Genomic DNA, 25,913 nt, shown 5'->3' on the forward strand with positions numbered 1-25,913 from the left:
TTTATATACTGTGATCCTACCATATTCATCTACTCCCACAAGTTAGGCTCACTCCAACTCCCACTGTCACAAACAAGACTATATTAAATGTGCCTGTGCGTGCACACTTAAGGACTAGGGTAGAATGTCTTTGGAAGTATATATTCCAGAACAGGATTGCTTGGGCATTAAGATGTACTATACACTTCATTCCATTATTTCTTTAAATTTTTTCCCCAAAATGTATCACTTTATAATCCCACCATAATGTAGCAGAGTTTTCTATTTTCTTCATGTAGCAACTTATAAAATTCACCACGGCAATATTTTCAGTTCCACATACCCTTCCAGAACTTTGCCATTCTCCCATCAGGAGGCATTGAACTGGGAAAGTCCTTATTGACTGTCTCAACAAAGAGATGCTGCATGACTTCTGAGGTTGGATCATAAAATGACAATAGGACTTCTGCTGTATATGCTCACTCTCTCAGGACTTTGGCTTTGGGACTCTTTCGCCATGTTGTGAGAAAGTCAAGGCCAGATGGAGAGGCCATGTGTGGGTGTTCCAGCAAACAGCCAGTATCGATAGCTCACAGTTAAGTAAACAAGCCATCAGAGGATTTTATCCCCCAGACTTCACTTTGACAAGTAGAGCTGAGTGGAGTAAGCCCTGACAAAGCTGCAGATTAATGAGCAAAATCATGTTCTATTATTTAAGCCACTAAGTTTTGGGGTGGTTTGTCACAGAGCAATAGATAAGTAGTACACTCCACGTAATCACAAACACTTGGTATTATCAGCAGGCTTTTAAAATTTTGCCACGCTGATGGATATAAAGTCATACCACAGTGCTTTATATGATACTTCCCTAAATTCAAATCCAACTGAGCATTTCTTCATGTAATTCATAGCTATTTAGACTTGGTTATTGTGTGTGAGCAGCTTATTCATATTTTTATTAGGCTTCCTGAAATTTTTGTATAGATCTTCCAGGAATTCCTTACTTATTCTAAATACTAATCTCTTGTTAGACTGAGAGATGTTACTCATCTTTTCTTTTTTTTTTTTTTAAGATTTTACTTATTAATTAACAGACAGAAATCACAAGTAGGCAGAGAGGCAGGCAGAGAGATGGGGCGGTAAGCAGACTCCCTGCTGAGCAGAGTCCTATGCAGGGCTCAATCCCAGGACCCTGAGATCATGACCTGAGCCGAAGGCAGAGGCTGAACCCGCTGAGCCACGCAAGCGTCCCTGTTACCCATCTTTTAACGTTGTCTGCAGTTTCCTTCATAGAACAGAAATCTTTGTCATAACTTTAATCCACTAATTTTTACTTTGTATTTTACACTATTGCAACCTTGCTTAACCTTTCCTACCTCTATGTCACAAGATACTTCTTTCATGGTTTAGCATTAACTGTGCTGTTCTTTTTTTTTTCTTTTTCCTAGTCACGTTTTAACCTCTAAATCATCTTTGCGTATCACATGAGGTAGTGGTCCGACTTCATTTCACCATACAGAGAATCAAATTTATTATCACATTTACTGAACTATATCGTTGTAGTGCCTCCCCTATCAGATAGCAAGTTTTTATATATATTAATCTGTTGCTGAGTTCTGTCTTCTGTTTCACTGGTCTATACCATGATTTTATAGGAAACGGCAATCTGTATTAGGTATAACTGGTAGAATAAGGAACAGAAAACCTCGCTTTTATCTTGGCTCTGCAACTGATTTTTGGAACAACAATTAGCAAATCACATCTCTCTATATCCCATTTTTAGGGAGTATTATATAATAGTAGATGCAGGAATGGTGTTAGAGTCAGGTACATGAGATATTTTTATATTGTTAACCTCGGTTCAGCTACCTGTATGTGTGTGTGTGTGTGTGTGTGTGTGTGTGTGTGTATCCAAAGATATATATGCCTTTGGAAAAATTACTCATCCTCTTTAAATTATTGCTTCATGATCTATAAACTAGAAATGATAATATATATCTCTCCAGGTGATCATGAAAATGGAATATATGTAATAATTTAATTTCTGGCAGCTAGAAGTTACCCAGGAAAGAATACATATCATTTTCATAATTTATAAAATAAGAGGGTCACACTAGACTATGAGATTTGTTGTTTACAAACTGTAGTGTGCTTTGAATCATTGGGATGGTGTAAAACACAGATTACCAGGTCCTACTTTTAGAGTTTCTGATTCAGTAGGTTTGGAGCACAGCCCAAGAATTTGCAGTTTTAGCAGATTCCCAGGCAATGATGATGATGGTGGTGGCCTGGGAGCCACACTAAGAACCACTGCACTAGATAATTTTTGTGTTTGAACTTTTTAGAATTAAAATGAACAGACTCCTAGGTTAATCCAGTTGATGAGACTTACTATAATGTTACACAGTAAAGTGAGAAAGCCAAAAACACGGAGTAGCTGAATAATTCAGCACTCCTAAAGAAACAGATTATTCAGAAGCAAATGGCAGTTTATCTGGTCTGCTCTCTAGTGGGCATTCCATTGTTTTGTCTTAATTGCTACAAAGACCCAGATATTCAGCTTCCTTCTGTCAGCTGATTGTGCTTATATCTACTTCTATTACAGCTGCTCACTGTATTGTCTCTCCATTTGCTTCTCTATCTCAATGGCCTTTGCACATTCATTTTCTCTATGTCAGTTTATTAGAGTTGTGTCGTGTAAGTTTCCTGGCCTTTCTCCTACGTATACTCTCCCAAGAAATAGAATGTTAACTAGTCGGTTTATAGCAGGTCTCCCTATTGGATATTTTTCTCAAGCTATTTAATAGGTTTTCTAGAAATCTAAGGATTGCTATCTTAGGTTTAAGTTCTGATCCCAGGCCTAGTTTTAAACTAGGACATTTGAACTACATTATATAGAGCATGGCAACTCTGCACAAGGAAACACTTCTGGGCCCTTTATTCAGAAAGGGCTACGGGCACTTAGAAAGACACTGTGAGCATAGCAAACACTCAGACTACAACAGACCCTTCCGAAAAAGTATCTAGGCTTTCCTCTTTTTAAAAAAGTCTATTTTGGGTAGGCGGGGGGGGCACCTGGGTGGCTCAGTGGGTTAAGCCTCTATCTTTGGCTCAGGTCATGATCTCAGGGTCCTGGAATCAAGTCCCACATCAGGCTCTCTACTCAGCAGGGAGCCTGCTTCCCCCCCCCTCTCTCTGTCTGCCTCTCTGCCTACTTATGATCTCTGTCTTTCAAATAAATAAATAAAATCTTTTTTAAAAAATCTATTTTTTTCTTACATATAAATATGGGAGGCAAAGAAAAAGGCCAGACATAAAAATCAGTATTCAAGGGATGTTATGTAATAAAATCAGGCTTAATATACTGAAAAAGAAAAGAAGAAATCAAATCTGCATAGTAGCAGATAATTCCTGCAACAGCCATTTCTTATAGCACTGTGGGTCTCAGCCCTACTCCATCATGGTTTTATCTAAAACCAAGGTCTTTACCACACCAGAGGAGGTTCATGTTGGTCTGGGATGCATGCTTTCAAATGGTAACCAACCAAAATAGTACTCCTGCATGTACTTACTCAGTAAGAGTAGGAAACAAGGACAGGATCAGCAAAATATAATGTAAATGGTATAGTAGACACAGACAAGTAGACTGAGATACAGGACAGGGTTCAAGTAGCAGTGGGAAACAAATGTTAACGAGGAAACTGAGGCAGAGGAATGCTGCAGGAAGGAAAGAGCTCCTAAAGACCCAACCAAGGTTCAGTGAAGATGTGGTATGCAGTGTCCCAATTAATTACGGAACTTCTTCTTTCAGGTGATAGAAGCATTAAACTATTTCCTACCCTAATCAAGGTAGCATGACAGGAGACAATGATCTTGCCAGTAAAAGGCCTTCATGTCAACAAATAGAAGGAAAACATAAGTTGAAGAGGATACCAATAAACTTATTTGAATTACTCAAGTGTTTTACTTGATCAATTAACTTCTCCTTTTCTCTCATGTTGGTTCCTCATGAAGAACATCTACAATTAGCCATAGAAAATCAATGATGGTTATCTTTATTAAATCTGTCAATAAGAGTAAAATAACTCACCTAGAAAAGGCTGTTTTTTCAAGTTTAAAAATGTTTCAGCCCTCTATCCTGAAATCTCACTTACTCTGCTTCTACAAACAACAATTTATTTCATCAAACGTAGTAGATGAATCAGAGACTGAAAATAGTACATGATGTCCTGATAGAAATACAAGTAATAACTATATTTTTAAAAATCTTACTTGTGTCAAATGTATATTGATTCTAGTTTCTATGATAGAAGTTCACCTGTTTTCCAAGGAAATTCAATATTTTGACTACCAATAGCATAATATCTAAATAATTGGATACAAGTTGCCTTTGATGTATTCTGTCAACCATTTCTAGTCACAAAACTAATGAATAACACTTTAAATTCAATTCATCCTTTATAGTTCAAAAAGTTCTTTCATATCATAATATTCATTAACAAGTCTTCATTCACTGGAGTTCTAGTATATAAATGTCTTCTCTGTTAATAAGGTATGAGACTTAAGGCATGAGATAAAGAAAAAGAAGGTAAAGTGTTGATCTCTCTGCTCTATACATTTAAAAAGTTTTCTCCTATAAAATCTTATTCTTTACCTGCTTCTAGCCTGTCTTAATTTCATTTTTTTCTTTTCCCTGATTTATTTCCCTAATTACTAAGCTTTCTATTTTTATTCTTTTGAAATATATTTTTAATCCATTATATTCTGAGAGCTATGGATAGTTATTGCTCTTTTTTTTGGCATTCTACAACAAAATATTTTTGAAACATTTTCAAAATTCCACATTAACATTTCACTAATTCACATGCTTAATCTATTTATTTTTTATTATGTTATGTTAGTCACCATACAGTAGTACTCCTATATGTGTACAGGGGTTTCTGATGTAGTGTTCCATAATTCATAGTTTGCATATAATACCCAGTGCTCTATGCAATATGTGCTCTCCTTAATGTCTATCACCAGGCTCACCCATCCCCCCACCCTCTTCCCCTCTAAAACCCTCAGTTTCTTTCTTGGAGTACACAGTCTCTTGTGGTTCCTCTCCTCCTCTGATTTCCCCCTTCATTTTTCCCTTCCTTCTTCTAATGTCCTCCATGATATTCCTTATGTTCCACAAATAAGTGAAACCATATGATAATTGACTTTCTCTGCTTGACTTATTTCACTTAGCATAATCTCCTCTAGTCTCACCCATGCTGATGCAAAAGCTGGGTATTCATCTTTTCTGATGGCTGAGTAACATTTCATTGTATATATGGACCATATCTTCTTTATCCATTCATCTATTGAAGGGCATCTTGGCTCTTTCCACAGTTTGGCTATTGCAGCCATTGCTGCTATGAACATTGGGGTGCATATGACCCTTCTTTTCACTACATCTGTATCTTTCGGGGTAAATACCCAGTAGTACCATTGTCGGGTCATAGGGTAGCCCTATTTTTAAATTTTTGAGGAACCTCCATACTGTTTCCCAAAGTGGCTGCACCAACTTGCATTCCCACAACAGCATAAGAGGGTTCACCTTCTATTCTTAAGCTTAGACCCACTGACTTTTTATTTATAACTTTTCACCTCACAGATATTATAACTTTTTTTTTTGCTTGTTTATTTTTTTCTTCAAATTTTTATTTAAATTCTAGTTAATTAACATAAAGTACAACATTGTTTCAGGAGTAGAATTCAGTGATTCATCACTTACATACAACATCCAGTGCTCATCATAACAACTGCCCTCCTTAACACCCATCACCCATTTAACTCATCCCCTTCCCACTTCCCTCCATCAATCTTGTTTGTTCTCTATCATTAAGAGTCTCTAACGATTTGTTTCCCTCTCTCTCTCTCTCTCTCTCTCCTTTTTACCCTTCCCATATGTTCATCTATTTTGTTTCTTAAATTCCACCACATATGGCACAGTCTTTCTCTGACTGACTTATTTCACATAGCATAATACACTGTAGCTCAATCCATATGATTGCAAATGGCAATATATCATTCTTTTGATGGCTGAGTAATATTCCTGTGTGTGTGTGTGTGTGTGTGTGTGTGTGTGTGTGTGTGTGTGTGTGTAACACACCACATTTTCTTTACCATTCATCAGCTGATGGACATTTGGTCTCTCTCAATATTTTGGCTATTGATGATAATGCTGGTATAAACATCAAAGTGCATATGCCCGTTTGAATCTGTATTTTTTTTTTAATCCTTTGGGTAATACTTATAATGCAATTGCTGGGTTATAGAATAGTCCTTTTCTTAACTTTTTTTTTTTTTAAGATTTTTTATTTATTTGAGAGAGAGAGACAGAGCAAGCAGAAGGAGAGAGAGACAACAGACTTCCCACTAAGCAGAGAGCCCAATGTGGAGATCAATCCCAGGACTCTGAAATCATGACCTGAGCTGAAATCAAGAGTCGGACACTTAACTGACTGGGCCACCCAGACACCACTATTTTTAACTTTTTGAGGAACCTCCATACTGTTTTCCAGAGCAGCTGCACCAGTTTGCATTCCCACCAAGAGTGCAAGAGGGGTCCCCCTTCTCTACAGCTCACCAACATCTTTTAGTTCCTGTGTCATTAGTTTCAGCCATTCTGACAGGTGTGAGGCAGTATCTCGTCATGGTTTTGATTTGCATTTCCCAGTGATGAGTGATATTGAGCATATTTTCATGAGTCTGTTAGCCATCTGTATGTCTTCTTTAGAAAAAATATCTATTCATGTCTTCTGCCCATTTCTTAACTGGATTATTTGGGTTTTGAGTGTTGAGTTTGATAAGTTCTTCATAGATTTTGGATACTAACCCTTTATCAGATATGTCATTTGCAAATATCTTCTCCCATTCCACAGGCTACATTTTAGTTTTGTTGATTGTTTCCTTTGCTGTGCAGAAGCTTTTTATCTTTACAAACTACCAATAATTTATTTCTGTTTTTGTTTCCTTTGCCTTCAGTGATGTGTCCAGTAAGAAGTTGCTACCATTGATGTCAAAGAAGTTGCTGCTTGTGTTCTCCTTTAGGATTTTGATGAATTCCTGTCTCATATTTAGGTCATTCATCCATTTTTTAATTTACTTTTGTGTGTAATGTACAAAGTGATCCAATTTCATTCTTCTGCATATTGCTGTCAGTTTTTCCTATTCCATTTGTTCAAGAGACTGTCTTTTTTCCATTGGATATTCTTTCCAGCTTTGTTGAAGATTAGCTGACCTTATAGTTGTGGATCCATTTTGGGGTTTTCTGTTCTGTTCTATTGATCCGTGTCTGGGTTTGTGCCAGTACCATACTGTCTTGATAACTACAGCTTTGTAATATAGTTTGAAGTCCAGAATCGTGATGCCTCCAGCTTTACTTTTGTTTTTCAAGATTGCTTTGGTTTTTCTGTGGCTTTGTGGTTCCATACACATTTTAGGATTGTTTGTTCTAGTGCTGTGAAAAATGTTGGTGGTATTTTGATAGGGGTTGTGTTAAATATGTAGATTGCTTTGGGTAATATAGATATTTTAATAATATTTGTTCTTCCAATTCATGAGCATGGAAGACCTTTCTATTTCTTTGTGTCATCTTCAATTTCTTTTATAAGTGTTCTATAGTTTTCGGAGTACAGATCTTTTACCTCCTCTTTGGTTAGGTTTATTCCTATCTTATGGTTTTGGTGCAATTGTAAATGGGATCAATTACTTGATTTCTCTTTCTTCTGCTTCATTATTGGTGTATAGAAATGCAACAAATTTCTGTACATTGAAATCTGTACATTTGTATCCTGCAACTCTGCTGAATTCATGTATTAGTTCTAGCAATTTTTTGGTGGAATCTTTTGGATTTTCTACATAAAGTGTCCTGTCCTCTGCAAATAATGAAAGCTTACTTCTTGTCAACTTAGATTCTTTTTATTTCTTTTTGTTGTCTGGTTGCCAAAGGCTAAAGACTTCTAATAGTATGTTAAATAGAAATGGTGAGAATAGACATCTCTGTCTTGTTCCTAAATTTAGAAGAAAAGCTCTCAGTTTTTCCCCAATGATATTAGTTGTGGGTCTTTCATACATGGCCTTTATAGTGTTGAGGCGTGTTCCATATAAACCCATTTTGTTGAGGGTTTTTTATCAAAAATGGATGCTGTATTTTGTCAAATGCTTTTCTGCACCTATTGAGAGGACCATATCATTCTTATCTCTTTTTATTAATGTAATATATCATGTTGATTGTTTTGCAAATATTGAACCATCCTACACCCCAGGAATAAATCCCACTCGATCATGGTGAATAATTCTTCTAATGTTGGATTTGATTTGCTAATATATTACTGAGGATTTGCAATGGATATTATAACTTTATAAATATATTAAATATTTTGTCTCTCTTCTGGCTTTTTAGCTTTTATTTATGTCTATTTTATCTATTTTAAAATTAAAATTATCTTTACTGACATTTGAATAAAACTCTTTTCTTTCCTTAATTGATGAATTTTCTAAAATATATAAGTAAGGACCAACAAGAAATATGGTAATAGTAGAGAGAATACATTCTAAAACTAGATAGTTCTCTGGCTCCTTTAAATAAAAATTTATGACAAGAAAACTCTTTTTTTAGAAAAAAAAAACCTACACCTACAACATCAGGAGATGTTGGATTTGATTTGATTTGGTTTTCCATTTAAAAGCTCCTGTTTGGTGAAGCCTACTTTGACCCAATTCCATTTTACATGGAATTTCCTCTACATAATTGTTAATCACTTGCTTTTAATCTGTATTTTTTTTAAGATCTAAGACCCACACAAGAACATGGCTCCATAGAGCCATGGGTGTTAGATTTATATCTTCAATGCTGTTCTGCCCACAACATAAAGGATAAAGTTATGAAAAGGAGAAGAGGAAGCAAATTGAATATAGGATCACTATGTAGAAGCTGGGTTTTTTTCAGGGTGAAGGGGGCTCAGTCAGTTGAGCATCGGACTCTCAGTTTCAGCTTAGATCATAATCGCAGGGTCGTGAGATCGAGCTCCATGGCCCACTCCATGCTGAGCATGGAGTCAGCTTGAGATTCTTTCCCTCTCCGCCCCCTTCTGCTCCTCCTCTGCTTGCACTCACATATTCCCTCTCTCTTTCTTTCTCAAATAAATAAAATCTAAAAAATTTTAAAAAGAAGTTGGGTTTTTCAATCTCTCTATGTCTATATTGTAGGTCTTGTTTCTCACCTAGAGAAGCAAAGATTTCTTCTCCATTGGATACTGAGATATTTTCCATAAAATATGATGTTTGTAAGAATATTTGCTAACTTCTAGAGTTCTCTGCTAAGTCATTTAAACATACTAAAACATACCTGTAAGTCATCTCATTAAATGTCTTATGTATTTCTTCAGGGAAAGAACAAAACAAATTAACGCAAAAGTAAAATTAAAAGAAATAGAAGGAAAATACTAGTACCATCCTCTGACACTAGCCATGTTCCTGAAAATGCCACTTATGTAAGGTGGGTCCTATTTTCCATTATCTATAAAATGAAAAAGTTAATTAAGACTTTGAAAGTCCTACTCAGATTTTAGTTGAACACTTTGTGGTTATTTTCTTAAATCTTCTACAGGTCAACTTATTTGCCTTATGTGCATAAAATATTTTACTTTACCCAAATAGTAGCAAATAAATCCTTGATACTAGTTTCAAATTCCTTATCTTTAATCTGTCCACCAAATGGATGAGGCTGCTTAAGCTTCTCAGCTTTTATCTTTGCTGTACCTATATGATAACAAGTAAAAGAATCTTATGACATGTTTGAATAATTTAAAAAGTATATAAATATATGCACACATCTTAATAAGCCCAGTTTTTCTTGAAATGATAAGTGAGCTATGTGTGAACAAGCTAAGATCAATCTAATTAAGTAAAAAGCACATTCTCCTAAAACAGTGTTGTCATGAAGAATATTCTATAATAATGAAAATTTTCCATATCTGTACTGTCCAATACTGTAGCCATGGGCTATATGAAGCTATTATTAATACTAGAAATGTAGCTCCTATGAATGAGTACATGGGTTTCTAATTTTAATTTGAAATTTAAGTAGCCACATGTGGCAAGTGACTTTAGCATTTGACAGCACAGCCCTAAATTGTAAAAGAGTAATCTTTGACATTGCTAAAAATATTTTGTACTACTGTTAGGAAAGTATATGATTTCTCTAATGTTACACGTTATCTTTCAGTGTTTTCAAAAAAAAGTTAATACTTATTTTATCTTCAATAATTCTTTCATGTATTAAATAATACTAGATAAATAGATTAAAACATGTTTCTTTTTAAAGAAAAATTATGAACTCTAGTATTTAAAAAAATGACAAGAAGCAAAAATACATACTAAAGTCTAGCACATAAATAAAATAATATTTGGCCAAATCCAGCTTCATTTGCTCAAATAACACTAGCATATGTCACCATATCTCCATAACAAAAAGAAATGTAGTTCAGCCATATTCTGACATTGGAGATGGGGGTGGGGACAAGGAATCTATTGTCTTTTAATTAAATGAATTATAGTTTTATAGTCACCTTGTACACTGTGTGGAAAGCATGACAATGGTATTAATGTAGACCATGCAATAAGTGAAACCATACCAAAATAAATCCACCAATGCTGCAGCCAGCTTTGAATATCATAACTGTCTTCAACACTTTAACAGAGAAAAAATAAAAAATTTTAACATCGTGTATTTCATTACAACAATGCCATAATCAAACAGAGAGAGAGAGATGGAACATTTTCTGTTAATTTGTCCCTATTGTTTTGTTTTGCTGATTGAGAAGTCCTCCAATTATGTAGTTTTCTTTTATCCTGCAGGAGTCTAAATTTTTCCCTTTTCTTTCTTTTCCCATGTCCACCCAGGTGGCAAAAATAATTCTTTATTCTTTTTAACTTTTTTTCTTCAGCTGAAACCATGAGTTTGGAAGACTATCCCTTTAAATATCACCTATCCTTTAAACTCCTGCCCCTTTAAATCATGCACACCCTTTAGGACAACACTGGCCCTTTAAGGTACATAACTAACACTTTTCTGATATCTGGCCCTTTAAATCACCAATACTTGGAAATCTCTTTCATACAGTTCCTTCTCTGACTCAACTCAGATTGAATGTTAATTACCCTTCTAGTGATCATACCTAATCGCCCAAAGGACCCTTTTATAGGCTTTATCTTCTGCAGTTTTTCTTGGTCTGCCTTTACAGATTTTGCAGTGAGCAGGGTGGGATGGGAATGTGAGGGATCCTATGCTGGATTTGTTGATTTTCTCTTTTGACTGATTGTACATTTTGCAGGTTCAACATTCTTTGTCTTCAGTTATGCTAAGGCCACAATCTTGGAAAAATTTTCATAGTTGTGAAATTATTTTGTATCACTTAGGGAGAAGATTGTCACTAGGGCTATGTGTTTCCTCACTGATTATAATGCTTAGAAATTTTCTCTTTTTCTCTTTTGTTTTTGAATCCAGTTATATATTATAAGTATGTGCATTATGCTACATATGATTATTACATATGTGCAAACAATTGATAACCAAGAAGACTGAGGAAATTAATTAAAAGTGTAAGCAAAGAACAAAGGAAAAAGCAAAGTTAAGCAAAGAACAAAGGAAAAAGCAAAGTATAAGCAAAGAATTGAATACAGTGCCCTCTATATCAATAGATTTTCCTCCTACTAGAAATAATTAAGAAACATAATAATATAAAGATTTCATGCACAATGCTAACAAAACACTTTAAATTACTAGGAATAAGCTTAGTGGAATATTTTCAATAAAGAGAATCCCTTTCTAGAGAAATAAAAGAACTAAAATCTAATCCAGTTGAAATAAAAAGGGGTATTAATGAGATGCAATAAAAAATGGAGGCACTAATTATTAGGATAAATGAAGCAAAAGAGAGAATTAGTGATATAGAAGACAAAATGATGGAGAATAAATGCTGAGAAAAAGAGATACACAACTACTGGGTCATGAGGGGAGAATCTGAGAGATTAATGATACTATAAAAATAAACAATATTAGAGGGGCGCCTGGGTGGCTCAGTGGGTTAAAGCCTCTGTCTTTGGCTTAGGTCATGATCCCATGGTCCTGGGATCGAGCCCCACATCAGGCTCTCTGCTCAGCAGGGAGCCTGCTTCACCCCCTCTCTGCCTTCCTCTCTGCCTACTTGTGATCTCTATCTGACTTGTGATCTATGTCTGTGAAATAAATAAATAAATAAATAAATCAAATCTTTTAAAAAATAGGTTTAAAAACAATAAACAATATTAGAATAATTAGGATCCTAGAAGAAGAGTAAAGGGTACAGGCAGAAGGTATCTTTGAGCAAGTTACAGCTGAGAACATACCTAATCTGAGGAAGGAAACAAATATTCAAGTTCAGGAGGCACAGAGAACCCCCTCAAAACCAATAAATATAGATAAATATCTCAACATATAACAGTGAAGCTTGCAAATCTTGGAGACAAAGAAAAAGTCGTGAAAGCAGCTAAGGACAAGAGGTCCTTAACATATACAAGCAGAAACATTAGATTGGCAGAACACCTATCCAAAGAGACCTGGCAGGACAGAAAGGACTGACATGATACATTCAAGGTGCTAAATGAGAAAAATATGCAGCCAAGAATACTTTATTCAGCCAGGCTGCCAATCAAAATAGAAGGAGGGTAAAAAGCTTCAGGACAAACACAAACTAAAAGAATTTGTGATCACTGAACTAGCCTTGCAAGAAATATTAAGGGGGATCTTTTAACCAAAGAGAGAGTCCAAAAGTAACATGGACCAGAAAGGAACAGAGACAATATACAGAAACAGTGACTGTACAAGTAATACAATGGCACTAAATTTATATCTTTCAATAGATACTCTGATATACATTACTCTAAATGTAAATGGGGGAAAAGCCCCAATTAAAAGACACAGGGTATCAGATTAGATAAAAAGCAAGACCCACAGATATGCTGTTTGCAAGAGATTCATTTTAGACACAAAGACACCTCCAGATTGAAAGTGAGGGGGTGCAAAACCATTTATCATGCTAATGGACATCAAAAGAAAGCTGGGGTGTAATCCTTATATCAGACAAATTAGATTTTAAACCCAAGACTGTAATAAGAGATGAGGAAGGACACTAGATCATAAGTAAAGGGTCTATCCACCAAGTAGATCTAACAATTGCAAATATTTATGCTCCTAACATGGGAGCAGCCAATTATAAAAATGAATTATCAACAAAATTAAAGATACATATTGATGATAATACAATAATAGTAAGGTACTATAACACTCCATCCACTGCAATGGACAAATCATCTAAGTAGAAAATCAACAAGGAAAGAGGGCTTTGAATGACACATTGGACCAGATGGACTTCACAGATATTTTCAGAGCATTCCATCCTAAAGCAACAGAATATACATTCTTCTGGAGTGCACATGGAATATTCTCCAGAATAGATCACATACTAGGTTACAAATCAGATCTCAACCAGTACCAAAAGTCTGTGATCATTCCCTGCATATTTTCAGACCATGATGCTTTGAAATTTCAGCTCAATCACAACAGGAAATTTGGAAAGAAGTCAAATACAAGGAGGTTAAAGAGCATCTGACTAAAGAATGACGGGGTCAACCAGGAAATTAAAGAAGAATTTAAAAGAATTCATAGAAACAAATGAAAATGAAAACCCAACTATTCAAATCCTTTGGAATGCAGCAAAGGTGGTCCTAAGAGTGTATAGCAATATAAGCTTTTCTCAAAAAAAAATAAAAGGGCTCAAATACACAACCTAACTTTATACCTAAAGAAGCTGGAGAAATAATAACAAATAAGACTAAATCCAGCAGGAGAAGAGAATTAATAAAGATTAGAACAGATATCAGTGAAATAGAAACAAAAAAAAATAGTAGAACAGATCAATGAAATTAGGAGTTGGTTCTTTGAAAGAATTGATAAGATTGATAAACCCCTGGCCAGACTTATCAATAAGAAAAGAGAAAGGACACAAATAAATAAAATAATGAATGAAAGAGATCACAACCAACACTGAAGAAATATAAATTATAAGAACATATTGTGGAGCAACTATATGGCAACAAAGTAGGCAATCTGGAAGAAATGGAGACATTCCTAGAAACATATAAACTACCAAAACTGAAACAGAAATAAATAGAAAAAATAAACAGACCAATAACCAGCAAGGAAAATGAAGCAGTAATCAAAAATCTCCCAACAGGAATGCCTGGCTGGCTCAGTCATTTAAGCATCTACCTTTGGCTCAGGTCATGATCTCAGGGTCCTGGGATTGAGTCCTGAATTGGGCTCCTTGCTCAGCAGGGAGCCTGGTTCTCCCTCTGCCTGCAGCTCCCCCAGTTTGTGCTTTCACTCTCTCTCTCTTTGGCAAATAAATAAAATCTTAAAAAAAAAAAAAACCCTCCCAAAAACAGAGTCCAGGGATGGATGGCCTCCCAGGAGAATTCTACCAAGCATTTAAAGAATTAATACCTATTCTTCTGAAGCTGTTTCAAAAAATAGAAATGGAAGGAAAACTTCAAAACTCTTTCTATGAGGCCAGCATTACCTGGATCATAAAATCAGACACAGACCCCACCAAAAAGAATTACAGACCAATATCCCTGATGAACATGGATACAAAAATTCTCACCAAGATACAAGTCAACAGGATCCAACAGTACATTAAAAGCCTTATTCACCACAACCAACTGAGATTTATTCCTGGGCTGCAAAGGTGGTTTAACATCTATAAATCAACCAGTGTAATACAATACATTAATAAAAGAAAGGATAAGAACCCTATGATCCTCTCAATAGATGCAGAAAAGGCATTTGACCGTGTATAGCATCCTTTCTTGGTTAAAACTCTTTAAAGTGTAGGGATAGAGGGTACATACCTCAATATCATAAAAGCCATATGTAAAAAGCCTACAGAGAATATCATTCTCAATGGGAAAAAACTGAGAGCTTTTCCCCTAAGGTCAGGAACATGGCAGGGATGTTCACTCTCACCACTGTTGTTCAACATAGTACTAGAAGTCCTAGCCTCGGCAGTCAGACAACAAAAAGAAATAAAAGGCATCCATCCAAATCAGCAAAGAAGTCAAACTCTCAGTCTTCACAGATGACATGATACTCTATGTGGAAAAACCAAAAGACTCCACCAAAAAATTTCTAGAACTCATACAGGAAATCAGCAAAGTAGCAGGATATAAAATCAATACACAGAAATCAGTTGCATTTTTATACACTAACAATGAGACAGAAGAGAAGTTAAGGAGTCGATCCCACACACAATTGCACCAAAATCCCTAAGATACCTAGGAATAAGCCTAACCAAAGAGGCAAATGATCTGTACTCAGAAAACTATAGAACACTCATGAAAAACTGAAGAACACAAAGAAATGGAAAAACATTCCAAGCTTATGGACTGTCAGAACAAATATTGTTTATATATATATATATACACACACACACACACACACACACACACAAACATACATACACATGTACATACATATATACAGACACACACAATGGAATACTACTCAGTCATCAAAAAAATGACATCTTGCCATTTGCAATAACATGGATGGTATTTGGCTATGACTAGAGGGTATCAGGCTAAGTGAAATGAGTCAATCAGAGAAACACAATTATTATATGATCTCACTCATATGTGGGACTTAAGAAACAAAACAAATAGGGGAAGGGAGGGAAAAATAAAATAAGATGAAATCAGAGAGGGAGACAAAACATAAGAGACTCATAATCATAGGAAACAAACTGAAGGTTGCTGGGGGAGGTTAGGGGATGGGGTTACTGGGTGAAGAAGGGCACATGATGTAATGAGCACTGGGTATTATGTAAGACTGATGAATCCCTGAACTTTACTTCAGAAAGTAATAATACACTACATGTTAATTGAATTTAAATTAAAAAGGAAAAAAAATTATTCTAATTATATTCTTCAAACGTTGTTTGTGTCTTTTTACCACAAATTAGCTAGCACTAAATATTCAGAATCTTTGCTAACTACATATAATATAATGTAATATAATATAATATCTAATATAATAATATGTATATTATATATATCACTGTTACTCTTTTTGCAAATTAGTAGTGAAATGGAACCAATTTCTATATATTTTTATGTTTATTGGGAATATGTATTCCTTCCTTTGTGAACTTCCTGCTAACCTTTACAAGTGTTTGAAGGAGTTTTTTTCCCCTTATTGATCTGTAGAAGATTCTTAATGTATTAATTTAGTACTCCTTTATGTCATAAATATTGAAGTCTGTTTTATGTAAAAAATAAATAAATAAATAAAAATTAAAATTAAAAAAAGGAATGATCCATAAATGTCATCAGTACAATAAGATATCTATCCCTTTGAGGGGCGAAAGAGAAACTTTACCCATTTGTCATATTAAATAAAAAAAATAAATTGAAATTGGACGTTACATTCATATGTATAACTAAAACCAGACAAGGACACTACAAGAAAAGAAAATTACAAGCCAATATCCTTGATGCACACAGATTCAAAAATGCTCAACAAAATCTTAGGAAACCAAATTTAACAATACATTAAAAGAATCAAAGTGGGATTTATTCCAGGCATGCAAGAATGGTTCAATAACTGCATATCAACCAATGTGATACACCACATGAACAAAATGAAAGATAAAAATCATACGATCATGTTAATTGATATAGAGAATCATTGACAAAATTCATCATTCATTCATAATAAAAACTCTCAACAAATAGAGTTTAAGGAAACATACATCAACATAATAAAGACCATATATGACAAAGTAAGATCAGTAGCAAAACAAGGATGCCCACTTTCAGTCAACACAGCACTGGACATACTAACCCAATCAACTGGTCAAGAAAGATAAATAAAGATATTCAAATCAGGGGCACCTGGGTGGCTCAGTGGGTTAAAGCCTCTGCCTTTGGCTCAGGTCATGATCCCAGGGTCCTGGGATCGAGCCCCACATGGGGCTCTCTGCTCAGCAAGAAGCCTGCTTCCCCTCTCTCTCTGCCTGTCTCTCTGCCTACTTGTGATCTCTGTCTGTCAAATAAATAAATAAAATAAAAAAAAAGATATTCAAATCAGAAAGGAATGAGTAAAACTGTCTCTGAAGATGACGTGATCCTAAATATAGAAAACTTAAAGATTCCACCAAAAAACTGGTGAAGGTACCAAGCCATGACACCATTCTATCAAGTCAGCTATTTCTGGACAATGGATTACAGAGTAAGACCAGTGAAATCTGTAGTTGTCATACTGTCACACTTTTCTTGTCTTCTCAGATGGTCCCTTGTCAGAGGTAGTATGATGTGAGAAACCACAGTGATGAATATGGCATCTATGAGTCTTTGAATGGTATTGTTAGAAGAAGCAAAGTACATGTTACAGACTAAATGTTTAGACATTTCTCCAAAGAAAATAGACAAATAGGCAACAAGTAAATGAAAAGGTGCTCAATATCACTAATCATTAGGAAAAGAAAATCAAAACTGCAATGAGCTATCACCTCATAACTGTCAGGATGACTATTAGAAGAAGGATAAAGAGAAGAAGAAAGAAGAAAGAAAAGGTGGAGGAGGATGCAGAAGAAGAAAGAAAATAGCAAGTGCTAGCTAGGACATTGAGAAATTGGAACCCTTATATACTACTACTGGGAAGGTAAATAGTAGAGCCTCTACAGAAAATAAGATGGAAGTTCCTCAAAAATATTAAAAATAGAATTACCATATGATTTACCAATCCCATTTCTGAGTATATATCCAAAAGAACTGAAAATAGAATTTCAAAGAGATATTTGCTTATCCATGTTATCCATGTTAACTGAAGCATTATTCATAGTAATCCAGGGGTGGACATAATAAGCTAAATGTCTGGGGTGCCTGGGTGGCTCAGTGGGTTAAAGCCTCTGCCTTCGGCTCAGGTCATGATCCCAGGGTCCTGGGATCGAGCCCCACGTCAGGTTCTCTGCTCAGCGGGGAGCCTGCTTCCTTTCCTCTCTCTGCCTGCCTCTCTGCCTGCTTGTGATCTCTGTCTGTCAAATAAATAAATAAAATCTTAAAAAAAAATAAGCTAAATGTCCACAGACAGATACATGGATAAAGAAGTATGGTATATAAAATTAACAAGTCAGGAAATGACAGATGTTGGTGAGGATGTGGAGAAAGGGGAACCCTCCTACACTGTTGGTGGGAATGCAAGCTGGTGCAACCACTCTGGAAAACAGCATGGAGGTTCCTCAAAAAGTTGAAAATAGAGCTATCTTATGACCCAGCAATCGCACTGCTAGGTATTTACTCTAAAGATACAAATGCAGTGATCCGAAGGGGCACATGCACCCAAATGTTTACAGCAGCGGTGTCCACAATAGCCAAACTATGGAAAGAGCCTAGATGTCCATCGACAGATGAATGAATAAAGAAGATGTGGTATATATACATACAATGGAATACTATGCAGTCATCAAAAAAGAAATCTTGCCATTTGCTACAACGTGGATGGAACTAGAGGGTATTACGCTAAGTGAAATAAGCCAATCAGAGAAAGATAATTCTCATATGATCTCTCTGATATGAGGAATTTGAGAAGCAAAGCAGGGGGTTGTGGAGGGAAGGGAAGAAAAAAAATGAAACAAAATGGGACCGGGGAGGGAGACAAACCATAAGAGACTCTTACTCTCAGGAAACAAAACTGAGGTTGCTAGGGGAGTGGGGGGAAGGGATAGGGTGGGGAAAAAATAAAATAAGTAAAAATAAATAAGAAATGAAAGCTTAAAAAATAAAGAACTATAGCATATACATGCAATGGAATATTATTTAGCCTTAAAAAGGAAGAAAATACTGGCATATGCTATAGCATGGATTAACCTTGAGGACATTATGCTAAGCGAAATAAGCCAGTCACTAAAAAGACAAATACTGCATGATCCCACTTACATGAGTTATAAAAAGTAGTCAAAATTGTAGAAAGTAGAATGGTGGTTTTCAGGGTCTGGGGAGAAGTGGGTAAATAGAAGTTATTTGTGATGGATATAGAGTTTTAGCTTTGCAAGATAAAAAGTTCTAGTGGTCTGTTACACAACAAAGTACACATGGCTAACACAACTGTATCATACACTTACAAATGGCTAAGATGGTAAATTTTATGTTATGTGGTTTCTCCACAATTTTTCAAAAAACTATGTAGAATAGTAATAAGGTTGTCATTATAAATAGTGTTTTTAAAAATTACATATCAAACACTAAAGATAAAAGTGTATATTCTAGATTTATATATACATATATATCCATATCAGTCACATTTACATATGTTTTTCCTAAAAATATGGTTATTACAAATTAAGCGTATATGTTTATAGGTTACAGTATCTACCCAAAATATTGTAAACAATGTAAACAACAAACAAGGAAATAAAATGGCTTACCTAATTGCAGAAGTTCTGTTCTTAGTGCCCTTCAAAAGGGGTGCTGCTATCCCATAACTCAGAGAATATCCAAATACAAAGGAAGCTTCCATTATACCTATAAAATGAATACTGAACATCAAACAACTACATAAGCCAGCTTTGTCATGATAAAAATTATATCACTGAAATAGATTACTTCTGAAATCCTCACGTCCTACTTTATTAGTCAGGGTCCTCCTGAGAAACAAAACCCATAGGATATTGAGAGAGATTTTTTAAGGCATTGCCTTATACAATTACAAGGCCTGTCAAGTCCAAATTTGTAGGGCAGGCCAGCAGGCTGGTAATCCAGGTAAGAGTTAATATTACAGTATTGAGTCCATACTTAAGCTTAAAACTCACAGGGCAGGTCAGAAAGCTAGAAAAACTCAGGCAGAGTTTTTATCTAGCAGTCTAGAGAAAGAATTGCTTCTTTTTTGGGATACCTACATTTTTGCTCTGAAAGCCTTCAACTGATAAGATTCACCCACATAATGGAGAGTAATCTGTTTTATTCAGTCTACTGACTGTGTTACTCACATCTAAAAAATATAGCAGAAACATCTAGAATGATGTCTGACCGAACAAATCTAGCAAAACTGACATATAAAATTAATCATATATATATACATATTTTCATATATTCTAGTATCTATATTAAAGAAACTTAGATAATTATATAATTCACTGTATCTTATTTAAAATCGACATATTTAATATAATATAAATATATTTATATTTAATATAAATATAAATCCAATATAGCTGATTACACTTTGTGGCAACTTTGTATACTTCACCTTAGCTGCCATGGTGGCAAGAGGTGGCAACTGTCTGCAGTGTGTAGATGTGCATTTTAATTACTAATCAGTAGAACCAAAAGTAAAACAAACAGATTTGTTGCCATCCTCAGCCAACACTAATAAATCACTGCATTTTTTTCTAAAAGCAAACATAAATATGAATATCATCTATTTAAATTTATTGACATAACTTTCCTTACTTCTCGTGGAAAACATAATTATTTTGGTGCAAAATGCTATGTTCTCTAAAGTTACCTTTCCAATACTTTAAATTTTTTTAAATTTTTTTAAAAATATGATAACACTGTACAGATAGATGATCAACCAAGAGCAGAGCTACTGCAACATGAAGAAATACAGATTATTGTGAGATATACCCCTGGGTTACTTATTGTAGGATACCATGACACAAAAGACTAGAAATAGAATGTACTACATTGTAGTCAATTAAATAGCATATCACTTCCCTCCTTGATAGAATGAACAAGATTATATTTTCATTAACTTCAAAATATCTGAGCCCCCCCAAAAGGTGAACTGAGTTAAAGCATTAAAGAGCTTAGTAAAATGATGATGATGATTTCAACACCACATTGAATCAACTACTGAGGAAATATGAAACAGTATTTCTATCCCCTTATGAACATGATGGCAGCAACTTCTCACCTATGTCCCCAAAGTTTAAACATACAATTATTCAGACAATTCAATCTAATAACTTGAGACTTTTTCCAGAGAAATGAAATGTAATCTATATAGTTTGATATGACATATATATATCAATGTTCTATGTATTATATATTAAACACAATACATAGAAAGAGTACAGTTTTTATTACTTAAGAAAGTATGTCCTTTTCCTATTTCTCTTTATCTTTTTGATGACTTTCAGATGACTTGTCTATAATTCAAAATCTCAAGCAATTCCTCAGAATTAGGCAACCTAATGTGATTTTGAAGTCAAACACACGACTTATCATTTGTTACAATGTTATTATAAGGGCCAATAATTAGCACTTACATATCAGTTTAGATATGTACACCAAGATGTAAAAGCTCAATAAAAATTCAAAATGGGTCAACCATATTAGAGAGGAAAAAAAAAAAAAAACTTGCCTATATAAATACCAGCTGAGTGTATGGCAACACTGTTGTCAATAAAGACTATTCCAAGGATATAAAGAATCATTGCTGCTACTCCCTGCACAGTCTGCCCCAGGATGAAGGAAACGAAATATTTCACATGGAATGATGGTACAGTTTTCCTGCAAGCCTGGACAGTCTTCATTTCTTGGCAAATATCTTCTGAAAAAGACAATTATTTTTGTTAAATGAGTCAAAAATTAAACATACAACAAATATGCAGTATCTCTCATGAAATATTTCACCTTTTACAAAGTTATTTCCACCAATACACCTTTTTTTTAAGTTAACATTTCATTTACACTGAATGTAGCAGTTCTAAAATCAGTCATTATAGTCTCATAAAAAACACAATTATAAAAGGAATTTTGTGGGAATACTGGAAATGATGGATATTTAAATAATAATTTGACACCTTTTATAATCTTACCTTCAATATCTACATTTGCTTTAAAATCTCCTTCAGTAAAGTATGGGTAAGCAAATAAAAGTGATCCAAATCCCACTAAAAAGGAGGCAAATGTAACCCATCTTGGTATGTTTCCTTTCCCTCCGTAGTATGCTATAAACACCGCTACCAGAAAAGATGAAATATCATAAGGCAAAGGCAACAATAAATCCTCCACATCTTTCAGATGATTGCCTTCTTCAAAAGTGTCTATGCTCAGTTCTTTGAGACCAAACACAATACCTAAAATGTAACAAGAAAAAAAAGAAAGCAGTAACATGCATTTTAAGAGACAAAATAGAACATCATTATAATCATTACAAACCAAAACAATTTACATTGATTTAAGTTTACTTTACATTATTCTGACTGTTTAAGATCCATAAATACATGATTCGTTTTCTAAAATACTGGGGCACTGGGTGGCAGAGTGGGTTAAAGCCTCTGCCTTCAGCTCAGATCATGATCCCAGGGTTGTGGGATCGAGCCCCACATTGGGCTCTCTGCCCGGCAGGGATCCTGCTTCCTCCTCTCTCTCTCTGCCTGCCTCTCTGCCTACTTGTGATCTCTGTCAAATAAATAAATAAAATCTTTTTAAAAAAATACTAACAGGCCTTAACCTTTGTGAAATATTTGCTAATTGAATTTTACCTATTCTGTACTGATTTACTGGAGAATACTTATCTTTTTCAGTCATCTTACTTAGTACTGATCTTTATTTTAATGTATTATGATTCAGTTATAAAAATGAATAAATAACAGGGGCACCTGGGTGGCTCAGTCAGTTAAGCATCTGCCTTTGGCTCAGGTCATGGTCCCAGGGTCCTGGTATCGAGCCCTGTGTCAGGCTCCTTGCTCATCGAGGAGTCGGCTTCTCCCTCTTCCTCTGCATCTCCCCCCTGCTCATGTTCTCTCGCTCTTGCTCTCTCTCGCTCTCAAATACATAAATAAAATCTTTTTAAAAAATAAATAAATGACAATCTAATGAATACTTATCTATCATCCAAAATAGGAAATAAAACATCAAAGTATTTGAAGCCAAGCATGTACCCCCCACAAAATGCATTCTTCTCTCTCTCCATAACCCATAACCTATATTTGAAGGTTGTAATTTCTGACTCTTTTAAAAGTCAGAATGTGTACATCCTTGAACAATGTGGAGAACTGTTTGTCATGTTCCTAAACATTAAGTAAATTTTATCATAGAGGTGCATTTCTATCCCCTAGTATCCAACTAGGAAAAAAACCATTGTCCTCAATATTTGAAATATATTGTACTAAATATTTGAAATTTCAAGAAATTCATACAGAGGTTGGACACATCGGGCTCTCTGCTCAACGGGAGCCTGCTTCTTTCTCTCCCTCTGCCTGTCATTTCCTCTGTTTGTGCTCTCTCTCTGGCAAATAAATAAATAAAATCTTAAAAAAAAAAAAAAAAAAAGGAAACAGAGACAAAGTGAGGGAACTGCTGCAGATTAAAGAAGTCTAAAATATGACAACTAAATCCACTGTGTGATCCTGGATAGAATTTGGGACCAGAAAGGAAAAGGAGACAGTATTGAGGCAGTTGGCAATATCTGAGTGAGGCCACCAATTCCAAATTTGATGGTAGTGTGGCACTGATATTCCTGACTGAGAAAGGTGTATAGTGGTTAAGAAGAAGAGTGTCCTCATTTTGGGAGAATGCACACTGGAGTCTTTAGCTATAATAGACACCATGTCTGAAAAAGTCTGTATGTTCAAGAAAAGGTGAAGGAACAAATGTGATGAAATGTAAACAACTAGAGAATGTGTGTGAGGGGACGCAGGAATCCTTTGTATCAACTTTGCACCCTTTTCGTATGTTTGAAATTATTTCAAAATTGTTTAAAAGGTAACAACAAATAATAAATAGATCAACTGGTAAATACACATGGATAAATCATTTTTATAAATCGAAGACCCAGTGTTATACCCAAACTGAGCTAATGATCTATATGAAGTCAATTAAAAAGTAGTGGAGCTAAAAAACTTCACTGCGAACTACTTTTGCAAAGACTTTCAATGGCTCCCCATTATCAACCTAGGAAGGAGATTATATCAGTGAGAGAATACCTGTAAAGCACCTTACTCGTCACCCAGCACATTAGGAGGAAGTGAACAACTTCCAGTGTCCTCTCAAAATCTCTAGTCTGTCACTTAAAGACCTTCATAAAATTGTCTTTTCCTTTTTTTTAATTCATTTATGCATTTAATACATACTTAATGAGTGTCTTTTCTGTCTTAGTCACTATAATTAGGTCTTAAGGAGACACAATGAATAAAACAAATATAATTGCCTTTGGATGCTTAAGCGAAACCATCATCCAAGCTAAACTCATCACTCACCATTCTGGAACAAGGCTTTCCTGTATCTGAGTTTTTATTTATCCAAACATTCATTCATTCATACATTCATTTCCGTATACAATACTCCTTAACTACATTCCATTATCACAACTGTACCCTATTTATCAGGGCATGATTCAAACACCTCTTCCCCAAGAAACTTCTTTAATAAAATCAAGATAAAATTATCGCTATTTATGTGTCCCTTTCATGTGGTTCTTATCACACACAGCCTTTTTATTGTACTTATTTAGAAATAACATTTTAGGGCAAAAAGAGAGATCATGTCCAGGAAACTTCAATGCCATCAGTGTTAACAGGATAGTAAAGAATCTTGAGCATAAAGGGAGTGGTGAGGGCTGAGGCCAAATAAAGAACAGATACCCCCTCTAAAGGCATTCAAATTCACATGCTTTGTTTAACTGTGTGGGCAAAGATAAAACACTTGCCAGTCTGAGTTCTCTGGTATAGGTTGTTTGAGGTCCCACTTCACCTCCTCAGTTCACATGTGAGGATACCAAATCCAGGCAGCAAGCAGTTTGGCCAGCCAGTCTCAAAATTGTAAGGAGAAACCGAAAACAAACTGGTGCTCACAAACACCATATTCAATTTTATTTTAATCTCCCCAGTTAATTCAACCCTGTACTTCCCAGGATCCCTGACCAAACAACGTTAAATGACTCTACAGCCCCTTCCTATTTGGAGGCCAGGCCCCTATCACCTACACTGTGTACAGTGGACTGTCTCTCACGTACCTTCCGAGGTAAAGCTATGACAGGCGTACACACCCAAGGTAATGGCCCAATTAACCTGCTGTGATTCCAGACTGACCTTGAGAACCTGAGAGACTACAGCTGCTTCAAGCTGGGTCACCACAGGGGGTCCCCCATTCACGCCTGTCCCAAGGCGCCCCGGGGCTGCCTTCCCCAGAATGCCCGCCACACCCACTCAAGCTCACCTTGAGACGTGATCAGGAGGCCGTAGAAAACCAGGAAGCAATGGAGCTTGTTGAAACGCTGACATCTGGAAATAACTATACAGCCCAAGCCGCAGGGACCCTCCAAATTTTCTTTTGGCTTCTTCGTAATGGGGGATGTGGCCCCAGCCTGACCTTTTTCTTTGTTTTGGAAAGTGTGGAACTTGATCAAGCTAGTGGGAAAAATCTTCATAAGCTTGGGTTTTTTCTTGCGCTTTGCCTGTTCCGTCTCCAAAGGATTTTCAGCAACCTGAGGCTGGGCAGCCTTCGGCTCCACTTCCGCTAGGGCGTCTGGCATGGCGGCTTGATGGCCTGCGGAGGCTGAGGCCTTGGTTCACAGAGGGCGGCACTGGGCCAGAGGAGGTGGGCCCTGTTGCTTCCAGGGATTTCCTGCTCTACCAGCTCTACTGAAAGGCCAGCCGGCCTGGACGTCTGGAAACTGGTGGCCCCCAGAGCTGCCTGCAGCCCAAGCCTCCAGAGGGGAACGTTTCTCCTTGGGCAGAAAGCAAACGTCCCTGAAAGGCTGACAGTTGCCCAGAGAGAACTTCCAAGGCTGTTTCCTTCTCTGCTTCCACGTGGGGAAGAGGAGTGGGGGTGGGGAGGGAAGGAAGATAGTACTACTA

At 35.8% G+C, this 25,913-nt stretch overlaps 1 protein-coding gene across 1 annotated transcript in view; it reads right to left on the minus strand.

Annotated features, from left to right (window-relative positions):
* The window catches only part of LOC111148425 (solute carrier organic anion transporter family member 6A1), a 109,710-nt gene extending 84,122 nt beyond the window's left edge, over positions 1-25,588 (minus strand). The window contains exons 1-6 of the mRNA XM_022504951.1: positions 25,273-25,588; positions 21,930-22,190; positions 21,473-21,661; positions 19,533-19,629; positions 10,581-10,702; positions 9,662-9,771 (exon numbers count right to left, since the gene is read on the minus strand). Of these exons, the coding sequence (XP_022360659.1) occupies positions 9,662-9,771; positions 10,581-10,702; positions 19,533-19,629; positions 21,473-21,661; positions 21,930-22,190; positions 25,273-25,588 (1,095 nt within the window). The remainder of the gene's footprint in view (positions 1-9,661; positions 9,772-10,580; positions 10,703-19,532; positions 19,630-21,472; positions 21,662-21,929; positions 22,191-25,272) is intronic.
* Positions 25,589-25,913: the final 325 nt, after the last annotated feature.

The sequence above is a fragment of the Enhydra lutris genome, unplaced genomic scaffold (assembly GCF_002288905.1).
Source record: "Enhydra lutris kenyoni isolate GAN:26980312 unplaced genomic scaffold, ASM228890v2 scaffoldscaffold19, whole genome shotgun sequence".
In the NCBI taxonomy this organism is placed as follows: Eukaryota; Metazoa; Chordata; class Mammalia; order Carnivora; family Mustelidae; genus Enhydra; species Enhydra lutris.